This window comes from Nomascus leucogenys, chromosome 5 (genome assembly GCF_006542625.1).
Source record: "Nomascus leucogenys isolate Asia chromosome 5, Asia_NLE_v1, whole genome shotgun sequence".
Classification (NCBI taxonomy): Eukaryota; Metazoa; Chordata; class Mammalia; order Primates; family Hylobatidae; genus Nomascus; species Nomascus leucogenys.
The window spans coordinates 78097163-78115745 of record NC_044385.1 but is presented as its reverse complement, the minus strand read 5'-3'; the positions used below and the strand labels follow the sequence as shown (position 1 = coordinate 78115745).

Here is an 18583-nt window from a genome sequence, read left to right as displayed (position 1 = left end):
GCCCTGTAGCCTAGAGTGTCCGACATCAGTTGCAGCCTGGCCTGGGTTTGGGTTATTTTAAGCTGCGCCTGCAATGCAGCTGCAAATCCAGGAAAAGAGAACTGAGGGGCCTGCTCATCAGGGAAGAGCCCAGTAAGCACACGTTGTCACTGGCTTAGAGAGCAAGGAGACAATATAATTACAGTCATTCCAAGAGGTTCATTCTGCTGCATTGCCCTTTTCAGGAGCACCCCTCCCATTTCTTTGGCGCCAATACTATTTTTTAAAAACCTTTCTGGTAAATTTCAAAATGCCACTGGTAAAAGCAAACTGCCTCACTTAGCTCCTTGGTTATTTGTTTAAAATTCAGTGTATCTCAGTAGAATTTTTTTATGCGAGGGATTGAAGCTCCTGACCCTGCCGTTTGGGGGAAGGGGATGTCTAAGAGTAGGGGGAGGAGCTTTCACCTTCAACTCGAGGACCTCAACTGCATTCCACGCGAAGCATTAGCTTTAGGACAACATGAGCACAGACTGAACCCTGAGAATGCAGTTTGCCCACTCATCTATTAATTTGGTGTGTGAATTAACAGGCTTTGCCCAGAAAGAGGAAGTGGTGAAGCTGTGAAATTGCGTTCCTTGGAAAGCTTTGTTTGGTGGACACCTGTTAGTCCTGAATGGCAGGCAGAATCCTGGGTTCACAAGTGTTAATTTTCTAACTCTGAAGCTCCTTCTATTGTCATTTCCATCCGTCTAACTTTTCAGATTCCTAAATATTTCTTCTGCTTCATTCATATATGTATTCATTCATCCATTCAGTGAGCATTCATTAAATGTGAACTATGTGCCAGGACTGCACTGGACATGGGGACCACTGTCCCTGCCCTTGAGCTTCCAAGGCCGTGGTGGGCGGATGAGAGGGGGTCAGTGGGCAGACACCGAGGTCAGTGCCGCTGGTAGCCCACATGTCTGGGGCATGTGGAGCTGTGGAGCATCACCTACTGGGTCTAGGGGCTGGCGAGGCTTCTTGGAGTGGTCCTAGAGAAACAAGTTGGCAATGATTAGGGAGGAAGTTTAGTGAAAGAAAGAGAAAGGCGTTTAGAGGGAAATTTGGAAAGTGTGGCCAAAGCGTGTACCATGTAAACCCTCTCTCCAGTCCCCCACAGCTTTTAGTAAGAGATCAGTTTCCCAAGAATGTACTGTGGGCTGGGAGCTCTGTGGAGGATGTGCCAGGCATGGCTCGGTGCTCCTGAGGCTGCTGCCCCCACATGACACGGAGAAGGCTGTTTGCAGAACAGCCACAGGTGGCAGCACAAAGAACAAGTGTGAATGGGAAACAGGTCCCAAGAGCTCTGCCTCCCTCTCATGTGTCCATTCGCTTCTTAATAATTACCGAATACCTGCCGCACGCACTGTCCTCGGGACTGGGAAAACAGGGAAAACCGCCGCATCTTGGCCATTTTGGACCTTTACATAATGATCAGCAAATAGATGAATCTGTGGTTTGTCAGACCATGATGGAGGAAGACAGCTATGGAGAAAGACAAAGGAAGGAAGTGAGATAGAGCCTGCAAGGCCAGGGTGAGGGTGGGAGGTGCCACACTGACAGGTGACATTCAGACAGATCCTTGAGGGTGTAGCCATGTGGGTGCTTGAAGTAAGGGTGGTCCAGGCAAAGGAAACAGAAGCGGGAAAGCTCCGAGGCAGCAGTGGGCTTGTTGTGTTCAGGGAAAGGCAAGGAGGGGAAGGCAGAAGCAGAGCAGTGGGAGGGAGCGGGTCGGAGAGGAGGAGACGGAGCTGGGCAGTGCATGGAGGGCCGGGAGGCTCTGTCTCAGGCAAGTTTAGAAGCCAGTGGAGGCTGTGGGCAGGGGAGTGGCAGATTTGATCTCTGTTTCAATGTGAACACCCATTGTCAGGTCAGCGTGGGCCCAGACTTAGAGCAGCCAACTGGTGCCTAGCAAAAACAAACAAAAAACAAAAAACCCAGAGTCTCCAGAAACCAATTAAGCGAAAATATTTATAGAACATCTAGTACGTGAAGGACATTTTGGTAGGTAGTTGGTTCTTCTCCTGAAGGAGCGAGCTTTCCGGATGAGTAGAAGATATGTGCATGCGCGGGAGGTGACGGCTCATTGCAGGGCAGGGCCTCATCCATGTTGAAGGACTGCCAGTGTTTCAGAAGCGGACACAGAGCAGGTACGTTTGGCGGACAGGTAAGAGGAGCACTCTCTATGTGACAGCACTGTTTTAAGTGCCCTGGATCTTCTGGGGACGAGATTAGTGTTTTTCAGTTGTGCGTGGGACAGTTGAGGATCATGCTAGGCAGAGGTGAGCCCTTTCCTGGAAGGAGTTAACCTAAAAAGCATAATCTGCCTCATTTGGGAGGAGCTTAATAAATATCTCTTCAATGAAGCAATGGTCAATCAGAAAATTTATATTTTAGCTATAAAATTACTTATCATAATTTACCTTGGGGCATAATCTTAGTCAAGCACCCAAATTAATGATTTCAGACAACAGATACTGAAACACCAAAGTGGTAAGGTGGCAGGTATTTCAGTTAGCTACTGCTGCATAATGAATGACCCCAAAGCTTAGCGACTTAAAACAATGATTTGTTATTCCTTATCATTCTGTCAGCTGGGAGTTTCTTCTGCTGGCCTCACCCGGGCTCATGCACAAGACTGCATTTAGCTAGGGTGTCAGTTTGGGGATGGGCGTAGCTGAGATGCTGGGTCACCTGAGTCTTTCTCTGCATACGGTATTGTTTTAAAATACAGGTTTTAGCACTGCCTCGGGATGTAGAGTGTAACAAGCGTGCTGGGGTGGGCAGCGTGGGCTGGTGAGGCCTGTGGGTGCCCGCGTCCTCCAGATCCCCCCGCAGCTGACTCTGCAGTGGTCCGCTCCGGTTGCCTGGCGCAGATTTGCATTCCGAATGGAAGGCTGCATATTCTCTGCCACTTATTGTGACCTCGACAGGCTGTGGTTACTTTGGCCGCTGCCAGAGCAGCCTTGGCGCTATGGAGGAGCCTAGGGCTACCCCTCAGCTGTACTTGGGGCTGGTCCTGCAGTTGCTACCCAGGGTTATGGCAGCACTGCCTGAAGGTGTGAGACCAAATTCGAATCCTTATGGATTTCCATGGGAATTGGTGATATGTGCAGCTGTCGTTGGATTTGTTGCTGTTCCCTTTTTCTTGTGGAGAAGTTTTAGATCGGTTAGGAGTCGGCTTTATGTGGGAAGAGAGAAAACGCTTGCTGTAGCGCTTTCTGGACAAATTGAAGAAAAATTTACACTACTTGAAAAATTTAGCCTTCTTCAAAAAGAGTATGAAGGCTATGAAGTAGAGTCATCTTTAGACGCTGCCAGCTTTGAGAAGGAGGCAACAGAAACACAAAGTTTGGAGGCAACCTGTGAAAAGCTGAACAGGTCCAATTCTGAACCTGAGCATGAAATACTCTGTCTAGCAAAGGAGTTAAAAGAGGAGAAATCTAAACATTCTGAACAAGATGAGGTGATGGCGGATATTTCCAAAAGGATACAGTCTCTAGAAGATGAGTCAAAATCCCTCAAATCACTATTAGCTGAAACCAAAATGACCTTCAAGATATTTCAAATGAATGAAGAGAAACTGAAGATAGCAATACAAGATGCTTTGAGTGAAAATTCTCAACTTCAGGAAAGCCAGAAACAGCTTTTGCAAGAAGCTGAAGTATGGAAAGAACAAATGAGTGAACTTAATAAACAGAAAATAACATTTGAAGACTCCAAAGTACACGCAGAACGACTTCTAAATGATAAAGAAAATCACATCGAGACTGTGACTGAACGCTTGCTAAAGATCAAAGATCGGGCTGCTATGCTGGAAGAAGACCTAATGGATGATGGTAACTTGGAATTAGAAATGAACAGTGAGTCGGAAGATGGTGCTTACTTAGATAATCCTCCAAAAGGAGCTTTGAAGAAACTGATTCATGCTGCTAAGTTAAATGCTTCTTTAACAACCTTAGAAGGAGAAAGAAACCAAATGTATATTCAGTTATCTGAAGTTGATAAAACCAAGGAAGAGCTTAGAAAGCATATTAAAAATCTTCAGACGGAACAAGCATCTTTGCAGTCGGAAAACACACATTTTGAAAGTGAGAATCAGAAGCTTCAACAGAAACTTAAGGTAATGACAGAATTATATCAAGAAAATGAAATGAAACTCTGCAGGAAATTAATAGTGGAGGAAAATAACCGGCTAAAGAAAGAGAAACTTTCTGAAGTAGATGAAATGATCAGCCATGCCGCTGAAGAGCTGGAGACCTGCAGAAAGCGAGCCAAAGATATTGAAGAAGAATTTGAGAGAACTATTCATTTTTATCAGGGGAAGATTATATACTGTGAGAAAAAAGCACACGATAATTGGCTGGCAGCTTGGACTGCTGAAAGAAACCTCAATGATTTAAGGAAAGAAAATGCTCACAACAGACAAAGATTAGCTGAAACAGAGTTTAAAATTAAACTTTTAGAAAAAGATCCTTATGCACTTGATGTTCCAAATACAGCATTTGGCAGAGAGCATTCCTCATATGGTCCCTCACCATTGGGTCGGCCTTCATCTGAAACGAGAGCTTTTCTCTATCCTCCAACTTTGTTGGAGGGTCCACTCAGACTCTCACCTTTGCTTCCAGAGGGAGGAGGAAGAGGCCCAAGAGGCCCAGGGAATCCTCTGGACCACCAGATTACCAAGGAAAGAGGAGAATCAAGCTGTGATAGGTTAACCGATCCTCACAGGGCTCCTTGTGACACTGGGTTCCTGCCACCTCCGTGGGAACAGGACCGTAGGATGATGTTTCCTCCACCAGGACAATCGTATCCTGATTCAGCTCTTCCTCCGCAAAGGCAAGACAGATTTTATTCTAATTGTGCTAGACGCTCTGGACCAGCAGAACTCAGAAGTTTTAATATGCCTTCTTTGGATAAAATGGATGGGTCAATGCCTTCAGAAATGGAATCCAGTAGAAATGATACCAAAGATAATCTTGGTAATTTAAATGTGCCTGATCCATCTCTCCCCGCTGGAAATGAAGCGACTGGCCCTGGCTTTGTTCCTCCACCTCTTGCTCCAATCAGAGGTCCGTTGTTTCCAGTGGATATGAGGGGCCCGTTCATGAGGAGAGGACCTCCTTTCCCTCCGCCTCCTCCAGGAACCATGTTTGGAGCTTCTCCAGGTTATTTTCCACCAAGGGATGTCCCAGGTCCACCACGTGCTCCATTTGCAATGAGAAATGTCTGTCCACCGAGGGGTTTTCCTCCTTACCTTCCCCCAAGACCTGGATTTTTCCCCCCACCTGCACATTCTGAAGATAGAGTGAGTTCCCTTCAGGGTTGAGTCTGCCTTCAAATGAGCCTGCTGCTGAAGATCCAGAACCACAGCAAGAAACCTGACAATATTTTTGCTCTCTTCAAAAGTCATTTTGACTGTTCTCATTTTCAGTTGAAAACTGCTGTTACTTCAGTGATTACACTTTTGCTCATATTGAAACTTAATAGAATTATAATTCTCAGGATAGTATTTTGTAAATAAGGATGATTTAAATATGAATCTTATGAGTAAACTATTTCCATTTTATTTTATTCTAGATAGTATAACTATTTTAATTTGATTAATCCACTATTATCTAAACAGTAGTGGGAGTTTTATGTATGTAATCTTGCAGGTGGGGAGGTTTCAAATTCTAAAGGCTTTGTCCTTATTCCAAGAACTGTATTTACTGTGGTTGTGGACAAATGCGAAAGTAAATTTATGCTTAATTAAATAAATTATAGTTGATTTAAAAATATATATATAGGTTGCATTGTTCTTCAGGTATGGAGAGACCAACATATCAAGAGTCGATTGCCACTGAAAAGATGGTTTGTTACTCACAGATCCCAAAAGAAAGGAAAGTACTATGCCATGCAGGACCAAACAGGGAGGCACTATGGTCAGCGAGAAGGCAGGAGTGATGGAAAAACATGGGCAAGAGCCTTTATGGTGGTTTCCATGGGAAGGAATAAGTGAGGCAAGATGAGCAGGGTTAAGGTTAGCTATTATAGTTTGAGTAATTTCAGCAGGCTCTGGGTATAGGGGCTGTCCCTAGTTGTCTGGTACCTGGCCCTGGGGTGCTTAGGGTAGAGGAATAGTGGCCTAGAGTGTGTGAGTCCTGTGGAAGGCTGATGAACTAGGTAGCTGGGGGCATGAGCTCTGGACTGGTTAGTTTGTGTGTGAAAAGCACACTCATGGGCAGGTTGTTTACTGTCGCTAGGAATTGGCTAACCCTGGGAGGGACAGGCCTGCCAAGGTCAGCAAGGCCCTAGATGTCGAAGTGTCAGAATACATAAAAAGACATGGTTGATATGGTATCAGAGCCTCTGTCTTCATGTGGCCTCTCATGAAGGGCTCTAGAGTGAGCTCCCTTAGGGGATGTCAAAGGCTATTCAAGACAGCAGAAGCCACAGGGCCACGTAAAGCCTCAGCTTGGAAGTTAGGCAACATCACTTCTGCTGCATCCCATGGGTCAAAGCAAGTCGCAGATGCACCCCAGATCCCTGCTCACATTGAAAGGAGAGGAACATTAACCAAGTGGGAGGGGAGGGTCATTGCAGTTGTTTTTGCAAACAACCTGCTACAGAAGGTGTGGCTTCAGAGCACTGCAAAGGCCTTTCTGAACAGACCAGATCAAATAGGAAGAGCAGAAAGAAGTTAAGTTCCAGCTCGTTTGTGTTTGCTAGTGTGGAGTCAGGGTATAGCTTCCCTTTCACTGTTGGTCCCCAACATCAAGGGTCAGTTGGGTGTTTGTCCAGGAGCCTGCAGGGACTGTTTGTACTTTTAGAGGAGGGTTGGCGTGGCTTTGGGTTGCTGTCTCTGAAACTGCCCCAGGGCCTGGAATCTCGGGGAGTGCCTGCCTGTGCTGGCAGGGAGCCCAGGCCTGTTTGCAAGCTGTTTGAATGCCTCAGAGCCAGGGTCTCTTATGGACATATTATTTTCTTATCAGGAGTTAAAATAACTCTAGAACTTCTCCTATAGAAATGCAGATGCTTTATTACAATGAAAGTACCATTTGCAAAGCATATGCAATTAGGTCAATAACAACCAACATTTACTCCCCACTTTAGGGCCCATGAAGCACTTTCTCATATGTTCTTCCTTGTTCTCACAGTCACCTGTGGTTAGGCCTTATTATCCTAGTTTTTCATATGAGAACATTGAAGCTCTAGGGGCTCCCCGTCTTGCTGGGGGCTCAAAATTGGCTTGGGGCCCTAGGAGTTGCCCTGGTCCCAAGGGTGGAGCTGTGGGAGCCCTACAAAGCCTGCCCCGTTTCAGTGAATCCCTTCTCTCCCCCATAACTGCTCATTCTGTGTGGCTGCACTCATCAGATTATTTCACCCTTTGAATTAGATGCCTCAGGGAGTCCCCTTAGCGGGCTAAGTTAACCTTTGCAGGGGGTACTGACACCCCCAGGTACAGCACAGCCTTGCATGCTGCTCTTTGTTCCAGGGACCCCAGCCTGGTCCACCATTTGCTAGGAGAAGATTTCAGTCCCTCCAGAACACACAGCCTGTGAGGAGCCACACTGGCTCCCAGAGCCCAAGCCCCAAGTCACCGCTGTGTACAGTGCACGTTCCTCTGCTGTGCAGTGGTGGAGCTTCATCCTGGTGAGTCATTTGTTCTGCGTCTGGGTGTCTCAGCGAGACTCCTGCCTGTCTGCTTCAGAGCCCCAGGTGAAGCCTGCATTCTCAATCCGATTGGGGAAGAGAAGGCGGCATCACAGCTGAGTTGCTCTCCAACACAGAACCACGGGGCATTGTCCTCAGATACACGCTGACATTAACCGAGGCTAATGAGGCAGAGCCTCTCATAATAGCATTCTGTTTCTTTGGAAACCAAGGTGTAGTTTTTTAAGTGTGGCATGGCCCTTGATCCCAATTTGCATTTCCTAGCACTTATTCTACCATTTTTACAGGGACCTGTGGCAGGCAGAGGGGCTCGGGGCAGCTTCCCTGCAGGATTCCACTTCCTGCTTGGGTCCACCCTGCTGCTGCGAGGGAGGGCTTGCCCCTTGCCTCCCTGCTCTCTGGGTGTTTCCTTTGTGAAGGGAGGGACCTGGCGTGCTAGAAAACATCTCAAAGCCCTGCTGAAGAGGAACTCGGCTTCCCTTGGGATGCTGTGAAGAAGGTGCTTTCCAAATGAGAGGGCGTCAGGAGGGCAGTGGCATCTCCCTAACTGGGTGAGTCAGGTGCGGCTCTAGCCGAGGTGAGTGGAGCCTGCCGTGTCCAAGGTGGTGACAGCAGGCACTGAGACTACTCCGGAATCATGGCTTTCTGAGATTGTTGCTCTGAAGTCCTGTCTCTGGGCCCTCGTCCAGTGTCGTGACAGCTCTTTTCTCTGGAAGAGGGAGGATAGTCTCTCTCCCTGCATGAACTGCCTTCAGCCTGACATTTCTTCTCCTGCTTACGGCCGTTCTCTGTTGACTGTGTCGTGTTGTCTGCTGTTTTTCTTAGCTCAATGCTTCTCAACGAGGGTGCTTTTGACCTCCCCCAGGAGCATTTGGTAATGTCCAGAGATATTTTACACAGTAACTACTGGAGGTGTGCTATTGGCGTCAAGTGGGTGGAGGCCAGGGATGCTGCTAGACACCCCACAGCACACAGGACAGACCCCCACAGCAATTATCTATTCCAAAATGTCAGTACTAATGAGGTTAAGAAACCCTACTAATGATGATGTTCCCCTGCCTGGTAAATAAAATTCAAGGTTCTCAGCCTCCACATCAGTACAGAATGAATGTTTCTTAATTGAAATGCTTGGAGCTAGAAGTGTTTTAGATTTAGGATTTTGGAATATTTGCATTATATTTGTTGGTTGAGCATTCCCAAACTGAAAATCTAAAATCTAAAATGTTCCAATGAGCGTTTCCTTTGAGCATGACCTTTGAGCATCATGTTGATACTCAAAAAGTTGCAGAATTTGGAGCATTTCAGATTTTTGGATTGCTCAACCTATACTTTTCACAATATCTTGAAAACGGAGCATGCTTATCTTTTCTCTTTTGATCTAGAGCCTTCTTCTTTTTCATGTCCATACCATGAATTCCTATTCAAGCCCAGAGAAAATTATTCATTACTACTATGCATTAGCTGCTGAAGGCCAGGTGATGTTTTCCCAGATCTGACTCATCATGATCATGATCATCATTATCATTATCATCATCATCATCAACAATTACCTTAGGGTCATCACAAGAATTGCATGTAAGCTAGCCACCAGGCAGTCATCAGTCATCTGCCTTTAGCCCAGTGCTACCTGAATTCAGTTTCTGTCATCATGTATTTCTTAATTTCAAAATAGGCAGCAGCACTAAATCTGGCCCATGGGCTCATTAACATCATCATCATCATCATTATCAACATCACCATCATTGTCATCATCACTGCAAACCAGGCAACAAGGAGTCATTAAGCTCAAGATGATTCTGATGCTGATGGTGAATGAGAAGCAGCACTGCAGAAAACCACCTCACTCCTAGCATCCCAGGGCCACAGGTGCTCTGTGTTAGGTTGAGTGTTCACTTGTCCAGTGTAAATGTATTTTTGTTGAGTTATTGGCATCTGAGTTTCTGGTGACCAGATGCTTCTTTCTAAACACACACACATACACACACACACACACACACACACACACCCGTGGAAGACTGTTGGAGAAACCCAAATGGTGTCATAGGAGGCAGGTGTGAGAAGACGCTTTGGTTGCTCAACCAGGTATGATTCTGCCAGAGCAAAAGACCCTATATGGTTCTCTTTTCTGCCCCAGCACTGCCTCATTATGGCTATGATAGGTTTATTGAAGCTAAAGTTTGGGCATTCTGGGGCAGCCTTTGCCCCACACCCACACGAGTTTTTTTCATTTTTCAGTTGCCACTGAAGTCTAGAAATAGCATTTCTGCCTTTTCCTCTGGCCCCATAGAAACTGGGACTTCTGGGTGTTTAACTTAGCATCTGACTCCATTAGATGCTCAGGGCCTCCTGCGCTTACACCTAGGGATAGGGAAAAAGGGTGTTCTGGGGAGAGTAGGAGGAGCAGTTTGCCCTCTATTTAGTGGCTTTCCCTGTACAGTGGAGAGAGCAGCAAGAATCTGAAGTGGCAACTGAGACATTGTCATCTGACATAGAGTCTCTCTTCCCTCCCTGACCTCGTTCGTGTGCCGCCTCTCCCTCCCACTTCCAACAGCGCACTTAGGAATGAGTTATGAAGTGTCTTATTGGAAAGCAAGACCTGAATAGCAATGAAGGGAAGACACTATAGTTAGTTATTATTGATCATCTCTACCTGCACTTTCTATATTTGCAAGCGCTTTTCGGGACTTAGTAATAAATAAAGTGTCTCTAGATCACCTTGCTGCTTCCCACTGCTGCTGCCTCATGTATGCAGTTCCAGTTGTGTACCTCCTGGATACACACACTAAGGAGGTGAGACCTTCAAAAGAAGTGCAAAATATTTCCACAATTGTGTCTGTGTACAAACTGACCTGTCAAAACCAAAACTATATTTAGGTAGATTATAATCAGCACTCCCAGTGGATGCTGTTGGTGCCTTGCCCAGGGCCCCTTTACCAGGCGGATGCACTCATCTCCCAGCTTTGAGTATTACTCACAGCAGCCGCCTGCTTCCTGAAGAATTGCCCTTGCAGAGCAGAAGCCGCCATGCTAGGAAGTTATCCACTCCCTCAGCATCCCATAGCCAATAACTGATTGCCGTCAGGGCTGTGTTATCTGTTTCTCAAAATAAATTACTCCAAAACTTAGTGCCTTAAATGGACAATGAATATTTGTGATTTCACAGTCCGTGTGGGTCAGGGATTTGGGAGCAGCTTAGCAGAGTGGTTCCAGTTTGGGTTTCTCAGGAGGTTGCCCACAGATTGTCCATCAGGGCTGCAAGTGACCCGCAGGCTTGACTGAGGCAGGTGGCCTTGCTTCTGGGGTGGCTCACTGGCCTGGCTGGCAAGGTGGGGCTGGTTGTTGGCAGAGTGCTCAGTCCCTCTAACCATGGGACTCTCCCAAGTTCAGCTTCTAGAGTAGCTATGATAACATACTTTCTATAAAACCTATATTCTAAAATATATTTAATAAAATAACTTTCCTCTAATTTTTAAATCTGCAACATTTCAGCAGTTCATTTTAGACATTCAGAGGCTGAACATTTTAGATTCTGGTTCTGAGGGCATGTGGGTGCCCTCAACATCAATAGCAGCAGCTAATAATTCCCAAAGCTTTTCCATGCACCAGGCTGTGAGAAGGGCAAAATGTGTTGTGATTCTGTTGAAGCAATGCCCACCACCCCTTCAGTCCCACACTGAAAATGTAACAAGGCAACTGGGCAACTGTCTTCAACATCAGTGCTTTTTTTCATTTTGCTTCTCTTGATTTTTACATCTTATAAAACTGAGAATCCACCTATATTCTTTCATCCAATGCACGTTGGCTTCTGATCTCACCCCTGAAATGGCTTCTCCAGAGGTCTGCAGTAACCCCCCTGATACCACATCCCAAGTGATTCTTTTGAGTTTTTTTTATTACATGACCTTTCCATGGAGCTTGACCCCAGTGGATAACTTCCCAAGCTCCTCCTTCTTGAAACTGTCCTCTGTTGGATTTTCAGCTTGGATGACAGAGTGAGAAAGGCCTGGCGTGTTTGCTCTGAACTGGGTAACCCAATGGAGCTATGTGGATTTTCTGCACAAATTTGGGACGTAAACACACCCAATGGGGCTTCTGCCCAGAGGATTGTAGCTAGGCTGGGCTGGAGGTAGGGAAAGAGGCTACGTGTTGGTGGGAGGAGGCTGATAGAGCCTGAACTGGGGGAGGCAGTGAGCCTTAGGAGAGCAGGTAGATTCTAGATACTTAGGAGAGCCACTGTCACAGAGCTTTGTAAAGGGACTTTGGGTGGAGTGGGCACTGGGGGAGGGCAGAAAGAAAAATAGAGGCACTGAAGATGTGTCCAGGCTTCTCCGGGGGTAGTTAGTAATGCCATTGACCCAAGTCAACTGATGTATTTCTGTGTTTTTGTTGGATTCTTCTTCATTTTTTACTTTCCTTGGCTATATGAATTTCCAGAAGTACCTGTTCCAGGGGCAACTGACAACTGAGAGGGTTGTGAGGCATGGGAGGGCGGGTGGGGCACAGGCAGCTCCACCGGTCGCCACCCCTCCAGCAGGAGTGGTTTCTTTATATGTACCAGGGATATTTCTGCATTGAACTCTAGACCATGTGGAACTTGGCTTTTTAGCAGGTCAAATGCCAGGCACAACTTTCTAGCTGGGCCAGATGCAGCCACACTCAGGAACCATGCTTCATTAAAGTGTGTGTGGACCCAGGTTCTCTTCCTTCACAATTTTGTGAGTACAAATGAGGTTGTGTGGACATTAACATCACAAATCTGAGAAGGCTGGGCCTCACTTAAAAAAAAAAGTTTTATTGAGATATAATTCACGTCATAGATTTCACCCCTCTAAAGTTTATAATTCAGTGGTTTTTGGTATATTCATAGAATTATGCAACCATCACCGCTTTAAAATTTTAGAACATTTTCAGCACCCTTCTCTCCCACAAAGCTCTGTACTCATTAGGAGTCATGCCTTACTCTTTCCTGGCAACCTCGTATCTACTTTTTGTCTCTACAGAATTGTCTATTCTGAGCATTTCCTATAAATGGAACCATAAAACGTGTGGCTTTTTGTGTCTGGCTTCTTATACTTAGCATAATGATTTAAAAGTTCACCCGTGTTGTAGCATGTATCAGCAATACATCATTCATTTTTATTGCTGAATAATAATCCATCTTATGGATATATCACATTTTGTTTGTCCATTGATTCGTTGATGGATACTTGGGTTGTTTCCATTTTTTTGGCTATTATGAATAGTGCTGGCATGAACATTTGCATACAAGTCTTTGTGTGGACATATATTTCATTTCTTTTGGAGAGACACCTGGGAGTGGAATTGCTAGGCTATTATGGTAACTATATCTTTACATTAACATTGAAGAACTGACACATGGGCTGCATCTTTTTTCTGATCCCATCAATGATGCATGAGAGTTCCAATTTCTCCACATCCTCACCAACACTGTTATTGTCTGTCTTTTTTATTTCAGTGCATATGAAGTGGTATGTCATGGTGGTTTTGATTTGTATTTCCTTGATGATTAATGGTTTTGAGCATCTTTCCATGGTCATTTGTATATCCTCTTTGGAGAAATGTCTGTTTAACTCATTTGCTTATTTTTAAATTGGGTTGTCCTTTTATTGTTGATTTGTAAGAGTTATTTATTCTGGACTCCAGTCCCTTATCAGATCTATGACTTGCAAGTATCTTCTCCCATTTTGTGGCTGTCTTTTCACTTTGATTATGTGCTTTAAAGCACAAAATATTTTTATTTTGAAGAAGTCTGATTTACTTTTTTTTTCTTTTTTTTGCCTGTGATTTCAGTGTCTAAGAAACCATTGCCTAATTCAAGGTATAAACATTTATTCCCAGGTTTTCTCCTAAGAGTTCCATAGTTTTAACTCTTGCATGTAAGACTATGACCCATATTGAGTTAATTTTTGTATGTTGTTTGAAATAGGAGTCCAACTTCATTCTTTTGTAGGTGAATATACAATTGTCCCAGCACCACTTATTGAAAAGACTATTCATCTCCCCTATGATTGCCTAGGCTTGTCTAAATCAATTATCCATAAAGGTAAGGATTTATTTCTATTCATAATTTAATAAAAATGTAGTTCTATTCCATTAAACTACATGTCTAGCCTTTTCTAGTGCCATGCTGTCTTAATTACTATAGCTTTGCATTAAGTTCTGAAATTGGGAAACTTGAGTCCTCCAATTTTGTTGTAAGATTGTTTCGGCTATTCTGGATCCCTTGCATTTTTATAAGAATTTTAGGGTCAGTTTGTCAATTTCTACATAGAAGCCAGATGACATTTTTGAGAGGATAGTGTTGAATCGGTGCATCAATTTGGGAAATATTGCCATCTTAATACTTAAGTCTTCTGATTCATGAAGATGGCATGTCTTTCCACTTATTTAGGCCTTCTTTAATTTCTTTCATGATATCTTACAATTTTTAGTGTATAAGATTTGCATTTTTTTTGTAAGTGCCAAATGTTGCTGATTAGAAGTACACTGGAAAAACCTGTCAGTTGCTATACCCTTTTCTGGCTTTTATTACTGTTTTTAATTGACACATAATAACTGTATATATTTATGGGACACAGTGTGATTATGAAGCCTTGCACCTATGTTGTTTATCTCAAGTATTTTTTCTTCTAGATGCTATTGTAAATTATTTCCTTGATTTCATCTTCAGATTATTCATCACTAGTATATAGAAATACAATCGATTTTTTGTATATTGACCTCATATCCTGCAACTTTACTGTACTTGTTTATTGGTTCTGAAAGCGATTTTTATGGATTTTCTAGATAAGAGATCATACCATCTGTGAATAGAGATAGTTTCATTTACTTACCATTATTCGTACTAAATGAATCAATAAGTAAGAGCTGTGGGAGTAAGACATGCAGTCTAGACAGTCTCTGGAAGGTGGCCTTGAGAAGGCCAGCAGTGATCAGCAGTGGATGAGAACAGGTTTAGTACTGTGAGATTGAGCGGGGATTGAGGCAGAGAAAGTGAGGAGGAATGATAGGCAGGTACAAGGTAGAATCAAGTGAGTGGTAGATCAGGAAATCCTAGACAACAGGTTGCCGGTGGCGCAGTCATTTTTATTACCCTTTTAGCATGCTGGGTGCCTCTCCTGGAACACATTTAAAGGACCCAAAGGACTCCTTCCAGCAGTGCCATCTTAGCAGGAAAAAGATGTAAGTCTAAGCCATTCTTGTTGGCTTTAGGCAGCCAGGATAGGCTGTGAAGTAGGCAAAGGGCAGAAGAGGAGAGAGAACTAACATTTATTATCTAGTATGTGCCAACATTTTCCATATATTGTTTAGTTTAACCCTTACAGTACTCCTACTTTTGCAAATGTGAATCTGATGTTTGTTTTGTATAACATTCAGAAAATGCAAGATATTTACATAGTGGTAGCTGCCATCACACCATAAGTCAGTTGTCCATTTCTCCATCCATGAGGCAACCATCCTCTCTATTATAAGGAGCTCATTTCTCAATTAGTTCTTTGAAAACTGAAAAGCATGTAGATATAGAACAATATCCTGCATTAGTGATTCTTAACCAGGAGTGTGTCAGGAGAAAAATCCCCAGGAGTTTCTTGTATTTCTGCATGTTTATGAGCAGGGACACTGCACTTTTGTTCTAGTTATCTTTTTATTTTATTTTATTTTATTTTATTTATTTATTTTTGAGATGGAGTCCCGCTCTGTTGCCAGACTGGAGTGTAGTGGCGCAATCTCTGCTCACTGCAGCCTCCACCTCCCAGGTTCAAGCGATTCTCCTGCCTCAGCCAGTAACTGGGACTACAGGTGCACTCCACCAAGTCCGGCTAATTTTTGTATTTTTAGTAAAGACAGGGTTTCACCATGTTGGCCAGGATGATCTCAATCTCTTGACTTTGTGATCCACCCGCCTCAGCCTCCCAAAGTGCTGGAATTACAGGCGTGAGCCACCGCGCCCAGCCCTTTTTTTTTTTTTTTTTTTTAGATGGAGTCTCACCCTGTCACCCAGGCTGGAGTGCAGTGGCGTTATCTTGGCTCACTGCAACCTCCGCCTCCTGGGTTCAAGTGATTTTCTTGCCTCAGCCTCCTGAGTAGCTGGGATTACAGGCATGCACCACCATGCCTGGCTAATTTTTGTATTTTTAGTAGAGACAGGGTTTAACCATGTTGACCAGGCTGGTCTCCAACTCCTGACCTCAGGTGATATACCCACCTCGGCCTCCCAAAGTACTGGGACTACAGGCGTGAGCCACTGCGCCCAGCCTTGTTCTAGTTATCTTTTCAACTATTTTCTCAAGAAGATTATAAAGGAAATCATCTTGGCAGACCAAAATAAGAGTCCCCCTCCAGGGAAGACAGATTTTCTTACTGTGTATGATAATAAAGATAATGTTGGCCAGGCACAGTGGCTCATGCCTGTAATCCCAGCACTTTGGAAGTCTGAGGCAGGCAGGTCACTTGAGCCCAGGAGTTCAAGATCAGCCTGGGCAACATAATGAGACTCCATCTCTACAAAAAAAGAAAAAAAAAATGAGCCAGGCATGGTGGCATGCATGTGTGATCCCAGCTACTTTGGAGGCTGAGATAGGATGGTTGCTTGAGCCTAGGTCAGGGCTACAGTGAGTCATGATGGCACCACTGCACTCCAGCCTGGGTGACAGAGCAAGACCCTGTCTCCAAAAAATAAAAACAAGACAATGTCTTACTATGGTGTAAAAGTTGGGCAGGTTTGCCTGCAGTCCTTTCAGCCTTTCAAAAGATTTGGATTTCTGAAACTTGGGGCTCCTCTGCTGTGATGAACCCAACGTGTGCTCTGTATTCACCTGGGCCACTCTGCATCACCCTGTGGTGCCAGAGAACAAAGGGAACCAACCTGAACATGAAGTTTATGCTGCTTGCTGTGCTTTGTTTCTGACTCAGGAGTCTCGTGTCTTCTGACAGCGTACATGGAACTGCGGCAGACTAACTCCTGTCAAGGTGCTCATCTGAATCACCTGTGGGGTTTCAAAAATCCATACCTGCCTGGGCCCTACCCCAGTGATTCAGATTCAGTATGTCTGGAGTGGAGCCCAGGTACCTGGGTTTCTTTAAGTTCTCTGAACTGTCCTGAGCACATGACCAACTGAGACCACTCTTGTCACAACGGTCAGGTCCCCAAGCCGACCAAACTGGCCAAGCTTCTGGCAAGGATCAGTGCACAGTTGGAAGTACTCAGCAGGGTTCTGGAGACACTGTAAGAAGACAGCTGCAGGGGTGCCTCATGGGAAGAGATGGGCCTCCTCTGGTGGTCGCAACAGGCTTTGTCTGATAATCACAGCATCCCCCTCTCAGGGCATCCGGCTGGGTGCGTAGGACATGTGCACCGACAACTTGAACAACCTTCCCCAGAGGGCAGTGACTGCAGAACCAGGACCTGCCCTGAGATTTTAGCCAGGCTGTGAGAGGGTGCCCTCTCCTGGACATGCTGCTGCTGCTCGCATAGTTCCTTCACTTAAAACTGAGTCTCTGAAATGATAAGAAAACTTCAATAATTATTCTAAAAACATACATTTGTGTTACACACGTGTTTCTCTGTCTCTCTCATACACACACACACAGCCCTCTAGAGCTATATGGCTTGTTATAGGCTTTGAAAATCTTTTATATTCACCAAGCTGTCCCTGATGGCACAGCTAGAAGGAGCTGGAGAAAAAGACAAGTCAGTCTGAAGCTTTCTTGTAGGCTGAGAGTTAAATTTCCTGCAGATGGGCTCCTCCAGGAAGGGGATGCAGAGTGTTGGACTTTCCTGTGCCAAAGTTGAGACAGGGGCCCTGGGGCTTGCTGAACGCTAATAGAATTTAGCAGACTCTTGTTCTCCCTGAAGAAAAGAGCTTTTGAAAGCAGGCATTGTCCACAGAAAAGAGATGAAGTGTTTAGGCTAAGAGGAGAAGGGTAAGGCAGCCGTTAGGAGAGGCTTGTGGTTACATTGGTTGTTATGTGGGAAATTTTTTAAAAAATTTAAAAGGGGGAAAAAAGACTATGGCAAGAGCATCCTGAGTCTCAGGGATTGTGTATTGGAATCTGAAAAGTGGAGAGGATATTTACCATCACAGGGGGGCTGTCAGATCATGGATGTTAAGCATTTGGCACACTGAGAACACTCCCTACTGGTAGCTGTAAATATCATCATTAGCTGCATGCTCAGCTGTTTTATTTTTTCCCCCATCCCAGGGCAGAGGGTTGGGGGATATAGGCAGTGGTGTCAGAGTCTAGCTGGGAGGGGTGAGGGGACAGGAGGTTGAAGATGAGGAAATGCCTGGTCTGCTGTCTTGGTAGCCCTAGCTTCTGGCCCTGTCCCACAGGTAGATGTATAAATGTCCCAGGTGGAGCCCATAGCAAACACCCCTCTGCACCTTCCCACCAGAGTTCTTTTCGGGGCTATCCGAGAGACAGCCAGAATCCATTCCCTGCCTAAAGCACAGAGAATCTGACTTGAGTCACTGTCTCGTGGCTCGATTTCCCTGCAGTTACTACAGAGTGTGAGCCCCATCTGTAAGGAATATTTAGAAAACCACCTTCAGAGGCAGTTTCCCACCCCACGATGGCAGCTAAAGAGGGCAATGCTATCAGAGTCCATGCTGGTTATGGGTTCTCTGCAGCTCCCCACAAACTACCCCAATACTACATGCATCTCAGCCAGGCTGATCCAAGTTCCTTTTTCCTTTAAGTCAGGGGTCCCCAGCCCCTGGGCCATGGACCAGTACCTGTCCGTGGCCTGTTAGGAACTGGGCCGCACAGCAGGAGGTGAGTGGCAGGTGAGCAAGCGAAGCTTCATCTGTATGTACAGCTGCTCCCCATCACTTAAATTACCACCTGAGCTCCACCTCCTGTCAGATCAGCAGTGGCATTA

The 18583-nt window shown here is 45.1% G+C and overlaps 2 protein-coding genes across 3 annotated transcripts in view; both read left to right on the top strand.

Moving 5' to 3' along the window:
* The window catches only part of TMEM272 (transmembrane protein 272), a 117993-nt gene that overhangs the window by 19358 nt on the left and 80052 nt on the right, over positions 1-18583 (top strand). The gene's annotated exons all lie outside the window — the stretch shown is intronic.
* On the top strand, positions 2987-5409 carry LOC100588630 (cTAGE family member 2-like). Its single transcript, XM_012506876.2, is given in 2 exon segments — positions 2987-5330; positions 5333-5409. Coding segments are annotated over 2 exon segments (2409 nt in total). The 5' UTR covers positions 2987-2998.